Source organism: Caloenas nicobarica, chromosome 1 (assembly GCF_036013445.1).
Source record: "Caloenas nicobarica isolate bCalNic1 chromosome 1, bCalNic1.hap1, whole genome shotgun sequence".
Taxonomy (NCBI): Eukaryota; Metazoa; Chordata; class Aves; order Columbiformes; family Columbidae; genus Caloenas; species Caloenas nicobarica.
This window is the reverse complement of record NC_088245.1, coordinates 124,692,206-124,703,999: the sequence shown is the minus strand read 5'-3', so window position 1 is coordinate 124,703,999 and position 11,794 is coordinate 124,692,206. Positions and strand designations below refer to the sequence as shown.

General features: G+C 36.7%; 1 protein-coding gene across 6 annotated transcripts in view; it reads right to left on the bottom strand.

Moving 5' to 3' along the window:
• Positions 1-144: 144 nt before the first annotated feature.
• The window catches only part of SYNJ1 (synaptojanin 1), a 66,004-nt gene continuing 54,354 nt past the window's right edge, over positions 145-11,794 (bottom strand). For 3 of the 6 annotated variants that reach the window (XM_065636274.1, XM_065637098.1, XM_065637960.1), the window contains 3 exons: positions 8,710-8,818; positions 7,791-8,011; positions 145-3,290 (listed from right to left, as the gene is read on the bottom strand). In XM_065636274.1, coding sequence (XP_065492346.1) covers positions 2,436-3,290; positions 7,791-8,011; positions 8,710-8,818 — 1,185 coding nt within the window. In that variant the 3' untranslated portion in view covers positions 145-2,435. Of the gene's footprint in view, positions 3,291-5,382; positions 5,407-7,790; positions 8,012-8,709; positions 8,819-11,794 lie in introns of all 6 variants that reach the window. The other 3 variants (XM_065638803.1, XM_065640489.1, XM_065639633.1) reach the window with 2 other exon arrangements.

Genomic DNA, 11,794 nt, shown 5'->3' with positions numbered 1-11,794 from the left:
TCCTCCCGCTGCCTCTTAAAGGGCCCGCGCCATCCCTCCTAGCCACAACTGCCAGCCCTGAAACGCTGTGGGAAGGAGGGTACATGAGGCACAAAAAGAGAGAGAGAAAAAAAAAAAAAAGCTAAAATTTCATCAGGGCAGGTATGTTTATTTCATGAATACACCACCGCCTTCCACAGGGCGGACAGGGTTTCAATAGGGCAGCCCCGGAGAGGTCGCGCAGCCGGGAAGAGTTCGTGTGCCACAAGCCAGAACATCGTCACATTGAACAGAGCAATTTGCCACAGGGAACACACAATCCATGAAAATGTGTTGAGCGTCTCTAATTTTAATTCTTAGTATTTTCAGAACTCCTGCTAGTAATTATTTTCCTTAATACACGGTCACAGTGGTCAGCTATATATAGATATATATATATACACACTATATTTTTTGAGCATTTCTTGTGATCTTTGCCACACTTGGCCATCAATTTCTGTAATCCTGTGAAGTGTAGAGGTGCTATTTACCAGGTACATTTTAGACAGTAGTTTTTAATCACTGTAATTAAATATTCAACAAAGAACATATTTATCACGGAACTCCCACTGGCAAAAAGTTACCCAAAAATTGTTTTGCTAATGTAAGAATATACCAAAACACCAATCACACAGATGTTTATAGCAACAGTTTAAAACAAGGTAATTCACATACTGAAGCACAACGAGTATAGTACCACTGCTGTTTAAAATGTACGAGTACTGTTTAATGACCCAAACAGAAAAAAAGCACAATATAAAACTCACTATCATCACTTCTCTATCAAACTGCAGCTCATGGTTAACCACATACTGTTTAAAGGAGGAATGGATTAATTTATAAATAATGTTTCAATAGCATTTGAGAATTTTTTAAAAAGTACTGTCATCGTGTATTTTCCTACCATAAATATAATGCTAGTCTGTTGTGTTTCAGTCCCTGGTTTTGCAGAACCAGAACAGCTTGTTCAGAAGGAAGCCAATGCATGTAGGCATGTGTTTGCAGGCCCCCGAGAGGTGACAACATCGCGACACATTCAGCTTTGGATGAAGGTACGCAGCTGCGTATACCGGTCCTGCCCTAAGACGCTGCCAATTGTAAGGAGAACTGCAGGGTTTTATAGCATACCTAGGTGGAGCTACAGAAATCAGTTAAATTGCCTCAAGGTAACAAAAGATCCTGTTTTATGTAATCTCCTGTGAGCTTTAGAAAATCATAAAAGCAGAAAGAGTTGTGTGTTTATAGCATAATATGTAGAGCTGTGACTCAGCCTTCACCAGCCTCAAAGCAGGACCACACAGAGGACAGTCCCTGTCTCTGGGCGAGGAGGAGCCACTCGTTGAGTTTTAAGTGCAGAAGTGACAGAATGATATTGTTCAGCTCAGAGAATTAGTTTTCCTTTGAAAGTAAGACTTTAAAAACACAGGAGTAAGTCCAGCAGAGGGGGAGGATGCTGAGCAAACAAGCCCAGTCACACGAGATGACTTTCTCCTTCTCTGATGTTGTAACATGGTGGCCAATTCCCTCACTCGGGCATTTCTACAGGACAGGAAAGCCCTTCTAACGTGCAAAAGAGTGGGACAAGCCAGCTACCATACCATGTCTGCAACTGGTAAAGACTGCTTTGTATCACAAAACCCAAGGGGAAATTTTTTCCAGAGGTTGAGGGAAAACTTACTGTATCATTTGATTCCAATCTGTGGGAAAAAAGTATCTTTAAAATAATAATGAATAAATGGATGATATGGAACGATTATTCTGGAGTAATGCTAGTGAATATATGTCACAATAGTATTTAATAGCTGAAATGTACTGACACAGAAAATTAGTCAAATATTGAATATATTAATGTGCACAGTTTTGCTTGTATTTTGAAATTAAACTGTTGTTGTTGTGCCTCAAATTCAAATATAAGCCTTACAAATATCCATAGCCTCTGTTATAAATCAAACAACTTCTAAACGATACTTGTTAACATTCAAATCTCAATAAACTTCGGCAGTTCTTTGGTAAATACTTATAAATATCAATGAACAAAACAGTAAAAAGGGAGTGGGGAGGCTACCAGCAGGGAGCCTCTATTTTTGAAATTCCACAAAGGGGAATGGAAATGAGAGAGCTCCCTAAGCAAAAACTATTTCCAAGACTGGTATATTTTAATGAGATTAGTAGCTCATCCTGCTTCTCTCTGTCCAAATACTATCACATCGGGATTTTAATAAGTTTCAGACCATTTTTTGTGCTCTACCATATATACATATGCAAAATTTATACACCAACAATAGTGGCTGTTTACGAGTAAAGTTAAGTTTCAGTGCATTTGACATTTAATTATTGCACACAGAATAATCTCAAATGCCCAATTATTCTACTGGATAAATGTAGCAACAAATGCAACCTCTCATATTTTTGAACATCTATCTTTCTGTAAAATCTTGCGTTGGTGACACCTTAGGTGCCAAAGAAGTGAAAGGATCTGCGGGCGATCTGTTGCTGGTTGTTCTCGATGGTACAGGAGGTGCAGGTGGTCTTCTTGCTGGCATTGTATAGAAGCAATCAGTAGAACTTTTATTCCAGTCATTACCAAAGTTAAAGTCTGAACCAAGAAAAGTATTTTGTTCAGTGCACAGCAAATCTGGAGATCCAGCTGACTTCCTGGAACTCATTTGCTTAAAATCTGTAACACATTTAGATGGCTTTAGCTTTGCATTGAAATTCTCCTCCTCATCATCAAATGTTACCCATCCTTTCCGCTGTACATTTTTTACCATGAGAGATTTACTTCGCAAGCAAAAAGTGTTTTCAGGTGCATCAACAGAAAATACAGGCTTGCTTGTATTACAGCTGGGGGAAGTTAGAGAAGGGAAAGGATTGCAAGCTGCACGTCCTTCTAGTAAATGTGAAGTTATTTCGGACTCTCGTGTTTCTGTTCTAAATGGGTTTCCAGTACTAGGAGTTCTTTCAGTGAATGGATTTGTGCAGTTCAGTCCAGTAATAAATGGATTTGGAGAGCTGCGCTTATGTTCCTGGAACGTGTTAAAGGCTGGAATAGGAGGCATTGCTGGCATGCAATTTACGGTATTCAAAGCATCAGCATTTCTTTGTGTTGCTGAAGGCAACTGTATCAACTCCTTTTGGTTTAGAGTCGGAAGGGGTGATGGTCGAACAGACGTCTGCATCTTCGACACAAGCAGCTGAAATGACAAATCTTCAAAAGGGTCACTGTTCAACTGTGTTTCAAGTTTAGTGCAGTACGTTCCATTTGTTTTAGTCTGGAAAGAAAACAAGGTGCTCAGTAATCACGCAGCTGGCTGTTTTGAGATTACCAGTAACTCCCCAGTTCTCACTCTACTTATGAGAAGAAAAGAAGCTCTTAACCTGAAACTTCAATACAATTTGGTTGCAATGTGCACAATGCACTTGTAGTAGAATGATTGCTTCTTTTCTGGAAAACAATAGCCCTTAATCCCTTCTCTGAAGAAAAGCCTACAAGTTGTTAAACACAACTTTCCCCCTTGCTGGTTGATGCAGCTTGACTCTACTTCATGCAGGTCAGAATCCTAGCTAAAAGCACTTGTGGCCATTGTTTAAGAAAATCTTTAAGAAACTTGGGAAATGATGCTGTATTCTAAACAAGTGATAACCCAGCACAAATATGAAATAAAAAGCTCTAGGTTTCATTGTTTGAGAGTTTATAACACTGATGTTACAAGTAATATTTAAGCATCACAATGAAAGGAAAAATTAGTCTTATTAGTATATGCCCTTCAGACATTTCTGTGTACATGTGTGCATCTGTAGGCATCTCCAGTGCCTCTTGACGTGTGAATGTACAATCATCAGTTTTTAATACTTTAAAATGGCAAGTTATCATTGTTTAGAATAATACCAAATGGAGCCAACAGAGTTTTCTCCACAGAACTTATCATCTTTTAAAAACAAAATAATCCTATTTTAATACATTTCTGCAAACAACGATGCAACATTTATACCTTGTAACAACTGTCCAAAAGGCAGAATATCTACCTTTGTTCAAGTCATCACACTGACAGAACAGAGTTTGGAGCTTTCCCTTAGTAAACGAATGAAAGAATTAAGCTTAAGTTAAAACAGCTTCTGAGAATTCAAATTTCACAAATTTGCCATTTTAACGCATCACCTTAATATATCCAAAGTTTGGATATTTAGCATGACAATTCTGTTAACTAATGTTTTGTTGAACTAGGATGCTAGCTAAAACTGTCAACTAAAATACAATACTATTATAGCCTGACCTTAATCTTTAAGCATCTTGTTTTTACTGCGTTTATCATGAATAGTTTGAGGCATGTCTCCACATAACTACTGCCTAAGCAGCTAAGCAAAATTAGTCTACAGGCTTTAGAGACTCTCAGGAATAATAAGAATATTGTAAGTTTCTCCCAATGTAACCAACATAGCAATTTCCTCCAAAAACCTGTAGTTGTAGTGTGAATTGGTCAGCAGGAGAAATGAAGCATGCTGGCAACAATCATTTGCTCTGATGTTTTTTATGAAACAACAATGTCAGTTACGTGCATCCCTGGCGCTGCTATGTCAGAGAGTTTCTAAAATAGATGAAGGCTCATGTTACCAAACCATAAACAGAGTAATTCAATATTGGTATTCTTACATGTATATAGTAAGTGTTTTGGAAAATAATATTAAAACAAAAGCATCAAGTAACTGAGGGGGGAAATGTGAAAAACTGAACTGTAGAAAGAATATAAATCAAATGCAGCTTGGCACCAGCTGGTTAAGTCTTGTGTTCATCAACCAAGTAATCAAAAAGTACAAGATCCCAAAGAAACTATGAATCCCAGTTGCTCTTCATTGTAAGTAAAATTTGCTCTGAATAATTCTGGAACGAAATGCTTTTAAAATTGTAACAAACAGTGTATTTTACTTTGGGTAACAGTAAGTTATCGGTTCTTTGAGAAATGTGAAAAATGTGGTTTATTTTGAAAAAACTTTGGTAGTGCAATAGCATCAGGATTTATTTGCATTAAAGAGAAATGTTAACTCCAACACCTACTCATTTTTTTCCAGACGGACTGAGATCAGCAGATTCAGCAGTGATTAAGCAACATACGTGAGGTTCTAATTGTTTCATAAAAGATGATGAAGCACAATATTTGCTATGGTGCTACTAAATCCAGTTAACAGTATCAATTTTAATTGCATTATGAAAGGAAAAAGCAAACTATGGTATGACAGTCCATTCATTAATGGGGACAGGTGATTTTTAACGTGGATGAGACTGCAGATGTATGAAAACAAGATTCATACATCTTTTCTGCTTGAATAGATGGAGACCACATACAAGATTGGTAAATAGTCAGATACCTGTTACCCTGATGGTTGCTCCTGCTTGTGAAAGAGAAACAGACATCAAAGGAAAGAAAATTAGGAAGAAAATCCAAGTAACAAAGCAACCTCAAGTTAAAAACACTTCAAGTTTTCACAAAACCATTTTTGGACATATGAGTACAAACAAAAAATATCTATTACACAGTACACTAAATTTTAAATTTCTGTTGTATTCTATTGTAAGACTTACAAGCTCTACCATTAAGAGTCAAAAAATCCCAGCTCAAGGTAATTCTAACGTTATTACCATACAGACATTCATTGTGCAGCTGATTGTGGTTTTTTTTTAAGACTGATTATAAGAGTTTGACTACTGATGGTCTAATTCTAACCATCTATTAACATGAAAAGCCCTCATTCTGGGAACTGTGTTTGTATAATCACTGTTCTATAGTAATAGTTTTTCGAGCTGAAAAGACCCCATTTTTTAGACTTTCTATATAGTCTAAAAGTCTTTATATATAAAGACTTCCCATTCAGTCAAAACCCCGAATCTCCTTAATTTACAATAAATAAAACTATTTAAAATAACTACTTTTCTTTTTTAAAGTATTCCTCAGTAATCTATAGAGTCCTGAATATTCACACTGTATACAAGCAATTACTTTTATAAGGAGAGATTTAGGTTCTTAAATATCACAATTGAGCTTTGATTCAAAGGATGGGCTTCGAATCCACTACCTCTCAAAAGATTTTGTATTTATGTAAAGACCTTTTCCCACAAAACTTCATATTTACAAACAAAAATCAAGAAATGAAACAAACATTTAACTAAAAAGAAAAAAACAATCAAACAAAAAACCAAACCAGAAATAAAAAAACCTAAGCTGGAGACAATCAATGAAGCTGAAAGTGGGCCTTCCTTGTGATTGCAGAGTCTGTGTTAATCAAAGAAATCTGATTGCAGAGAAAATTATAGCTCCCTGAACTTGTGTTAAACTAACAGGTTTGGATATTGTTAAAAATCTAGTCAGAACATTACGCAGCTCAAAAACCTCTTTACTGTGTTCTTGAGCATATTTTTGATTGCTGTGTATACACACAGATAAATGTAATTTTCATAATAATTTTGAGAGAACTGCTTGCACCTCTTCCACAAATCTGTTTCTATTCACAAATTTGGTTCATTCTCAAGTACCTTATGCCTCCATGTATATTCTCTGCTGGCAACACTTCATACTTTCTAACAAACTGCAAAAAGTCCTGATATTCTATCTGTATATTCAAAAATATCCACCTTTTTTTGGCCTAAGTTTCCAAAATGAAAAAATGTTAAGAGGCAGAGAGAGGTTCAGCAGAAAGAAAGGAAAAGCCTTTAAAGATTTTTAAATTAGAATTCAAAATCAAGTCATTGAGGACTGAATTTGGCTGCTTCATTGTGGTACAAAATAGGTATTAACTAACTGCATTAGTGAAAGTGGGCTTCAGATGTAGAGATAAGGTAAAATCTAAAATACTGATGAAAACTTATGTAGTTATAAATATCTACAGCTGAGTTTATTAAAAAAACCCATCAACAACAAAAAAAACCAAACAAAAAAACCCGAACACCAGAAAACAAAACCACAAATTTACTCTTGGTAAGAACTGGGCACAAATCCATCAGGTTCAATAAATTTGTGCTTTTATTCAAGTAGCGTATTATCTGGCGTAGCACCTGAAACTGTAAAAACTAACAGCACTGGCCTTTAGAGAAGAAGTTTAGCCTTATGTATATATAGATAACACTGTAAACGTACTTCTGCATTTTTTAAACAGTAGTAAGAAAAGAAAAAGGATTTTTTTTTCAAAATAACACTCTAAGTTGTCCCACAGAACAGAATATTTATATTACTGTATTAAATTTTCAGATTGTTTTGATATGTTTCTATATTTTAACTGACACTGGTGAATGGGGAGAAATGTATTTCTATTAAGTATCTATCAGTATCATCTTCCTGCAATGAATTATTATCAACATAAAGCACCACATCATGCAATCCATAAAGATTACTTTATAATCAAAACCCCGCTTAGCTAGTTACTATAGAGCTGAAGTCATGCATGTGTCATTATAAAATTAAATTTCTTAGACTGAGTATTTTTCCATACAAAGCTGCCAAATGACAATGTAATTTTAAGAATAAGGTGTCCATTAAGTTATAAGTCGTCATACAAAATCTTAAGTTACATGTTTAGTATTTGAGATGTTAGTTATTCATGGACAGTACATAAGCAATTAAGTATCATCCTACTAGAGCCTGATGATCTTTGAATGTAATCTTTTGACCTTTATTTTTTTTAGTTTGTTTGCTTTAGGAGTTTTTCACACATCCACAGCATTCAGTACAAGCTGTGTTAATTTACGTAATGAAAAAACATATACGCAAGGTTTTATTACTTACTTGCTGCTGCGAAGGAGCAGATTCAGAAGGCAAACTGTGGGACGATCGGCTACGAGGAGGCGGTTGTGGGGGTTCCAGACTTTGTGGGGCACTCGTCTGAGATGGATGTGATGCCACAGGTATCAGAGGCTCCTGCATCCTTAGCGCAGGTGGTGGCTGAGTGGTGGGCTGAGCAGGTCCAGCAGCCTGAGGCTTTAGTGGTTCAGGAAGCACTGGTGAGCCTGTAAGTACATTTGCAGTGGTTTTCACTGTAAAGAATCGTAATAGTAATCTTAGGAATGGCAAGAATGAGAACATGTGGCTGTGGAAGTACCAGACGGAACTGCAGAAGGCGCTATAAGAATGGCGGGTGTTCAAGGCCACTAGATTAGAAGTCATCACCAGTAAAAATTGTTACTATAGATACAAAATAGAGAACCAGAAACCATGTCATTCTTAAATATACTTCAGTTGTATTTAAAAGCATTTTGGAAGTCACTATGATAAAATGCATATTTTGATATTAATACAATTTTTAAAACCCTTTAGGTTTAGGAAGTGGCTTTGAAAGTCAAACATAAACACTATTCCAAATATTATGATTACAGAGAAACCACTTCACAGAATGGTCCAGTGATCAACACCTATGACAGGAACACACCAATGTGCCCAGACCAGAACACAGCAATCCGATCAAAGTTTCCGATGGCACGAAATCTGTGGGTCTAGAGCTCCTCTGACTGCTGCCTATTATCTGATAAGGGTTTACAATACTTGTGAATGATCAACACTAACATAAACTGCCAAATATCACTACATTAGAGAATCTTAATTTCTAATGAAAAACAAAGACATCTGTTGAAAACAAAGCACTCAAACCAGAGACAGCACCTCTTGACTGAACAGTAACTTAAATATTTAACTTCTAAAGCAAACTTACCCCTTGGTGGTTCAGCTGGTTTGGTTTGAGTTTCAGGGGCTGGTCTTCCTCCAGAGGGACGGACATGGCTTTGTGGTGCACTAATAACTCCAGCTCGAGGTGGAACAGTCTGACAGAATAATTGGTAAAAAGAAATTATTTTAGCTCTACTTTGGATCTGTAGTCATTTACTGTTAAATGATTCAAGATGATTAGGATTCTGTGAAAAATACATTACTTGATAACAGTTGCTGAGCTAATTTTTTAATACACATAAAAAATCAAAGAATATATTCTCATAACATTATGAGGGTTCAATTCAAAGTAAAGGATTTTTACAAGAGTTTTCAACTTTATATAAATATTTACCTGTGTGACAATGTTTGAAACACTTATATTTTGTTAGTCTTAGTAAGGTGATTTTACCTAAATCTGCAAATTGTTGTAAGCAACAAAAACAACAAGTACTTTATTTGGAAATCTCATAAGGACACAATGATAACCTACTGTCAATGCAGACTGTAGACACCATCTACATTTTAGGCTATAATTAGAGCCTGCCACTTGCAAATGGCGGCTACAGTCAATTTTATGTAGTGAAAGCCCAAGATATGCATACAAGACCATGGTTAGTTCTTTTCTCTGAAACTTCTGTTTGATAACTATAAGGCAATTGCTGTTGTTCCTCAGCAAACAGTATTAATGAAACATACATTCTGCCTCATCTGTAGGCTTGAGTCTTCCCAGACTTGTTGGAATAGAAGTTAATATGCTGGGAATGGAATTGCTCTCAAAAAACAAAATAAAAAACCCTACATCAGTATTTAAAGAGAAATAGGAAATTATTCCAGATTACAACTGAAGATGGATGAATTACAAACACCACATTGGAAAGCTGAATGTAAAGTATTAGGAAAAAAATTGCTGGTTCTCAGGGGAAAAAAAAAAGAAAAAAAGAAAAAATTTAATCATGAGGCAAGATAGTTTGTAAGATTTGTTTCTTCTAGAATTTTACGTACTTGGTATATTCTGACAAAATGTATGTTCTTGAAATGGTTTTCAGAACAAACCTCATTACACAACTCTCTACACAAACATGACTGAAGAACAAGCAAAGAAACTTCACCACTACAAAACACATATCATCCTTGATCTCACTTTTACTAGATGTATGTACTTTAATTCAAAGGCTTTCTATAACACCTGATTCATTATACTTGTCTGAGTCCATTTAACAGAGGGAAGGGGGAAGGGGGAAGGGGGAAGGGGGAAGGGGGAAGGGGGAAGGGGGAAGGGGGAAGGGGGAAGGGGGAAGGGGGAAGGGGGAAGGGGCGGTGCCGCCATGGCGACTGTCCGTGGTTCTGAAATCCATGACATGAAACGCTGCCCAAAAACCGACCTGAGGAAAAGGAAAGCAGCAATGGCAGGGAGGAAATCCCAGCAAAGGTAGATCTAAGGCTTGAAAAACCAAGCAGATCTTAGGACATGTTTTTTTCAAGACCTTCTATTATATTTGCTTGGTTGGTTTATTGTGTTGTTGGAGGTTTTGTTGTCGTGGTTTTGGTTTGGTTTTTTTTTTTAAGGAAAATCTTATCATCTGCAAAAGAAGACATGCAGTCAGCTGTGTCTTGTCAAATTACGCTGGCGCTGCAGTACTGGGGTCCTTTCTGGAAATGGGTAAGCAGCTCCAACTGCAGTCCAGTCTGGGTGTTGAGAAGCACAGCACAAGAGAACAGTACTACGTTTTTTCTGTCTTGTTCAAATGAATAAAAATTCTTGCACTTATGGAGTTCCAAGATACTGGTGGAGTCTCTTCTGTATGCCAAGGATTTTTTTAATTGAATTATTTTGATTTTGAAATGGCAAATCCTGTGCTGGCTCCAGATTCAAACAAACAAACAAACAAACAAACTGGGCCACATAGCGATAAATTAATACATTCTTTCCTCTGTATACCACGTTTTCTTTATCCAGATTTTTAGAAGAGGACATTCTACATTTCTGAGAAAATAACAAAAAAGTGCAAAAATCAAGAACGGTTCACTGTGAGAGTCAATCTCTTTAAGAAAAATGAATCAGCAGAAAGTGATTTCAGTGGTGGCTTTCAGTGGTTTCAATACTCTACAAGAGTACAATCGAAATGGCAATAGCAGTAAGGTACAACTGTTTTAAGTTCTACAAGAACTCTGCTATCTCTGCACTGCTCGCAGCGTTCTTTTGTTTCTTGCTCATTTAATAAGGTGGAAAAGGAACTCTACAACCATTTATAAAACAAATTTATACAGATTTAACTTAAACTCCCATGGTTAGCTGCACGGCTCCAAGCCTGACAATATTCAAGAAGCAATTGGGCAACGCCCTCAGAGTGTGAACTGTGGGGTTGTCATATGCAGGGACAGGAGCTGGACTCGATGATCCTTGTGGGTCCTTTCCAACTCAGGACATTCTATGATTCTATGATCTTTATTTTAATGGCTTCTTCACACTCTCTCTCTTTCTCTCATTCACAAAAACTGGTCTAACACTTTACCTGAAAGAAAGATACGGCATCAAAGAAGAAGTGCGGTATTTGTTCGTAGGTCAAAAAACTCATTGGTATCTATCCCACTGACATTTACGCAAGCAGAATGCTTTTCAGCCTTACCAAAACCCCCTATCTGTACTCTCCATACTGTCAGTGTCTTTGTGAACGTTATCCCAATGAGATGAGTGAAATGCCTTAGAGATGGAAAACAAAGCTCTCTAATGACCAAGAAACTAATAAGAAAGAGACAACTTTTGCTGCTTTTTAGTCTGAAAAATGTCCAGGTATAAAGAGGTATGATCTAAGTTAAAGAGCCTGGAACTCACACAAAGGGAACAAAGTAAGCACGAATACTGTGGTTGATGTAGATGTAGAAGGAAAAGTCCTTCACACTGCTGCAAAAATTTCCTCTGAAATACGCTGCAAAGTCTAAAGAATTATCAACAAACAATACCATTTCTTAGTAATTTTTAAGATGACCTATAGATATTAAAACACTTCCTCCTTCCCTAACACAAGGCTCCTACTTGGTGCTGTTAAGAGAAATAACGCAGATGTCTTCCATCTCTTGATTTCTTGCTT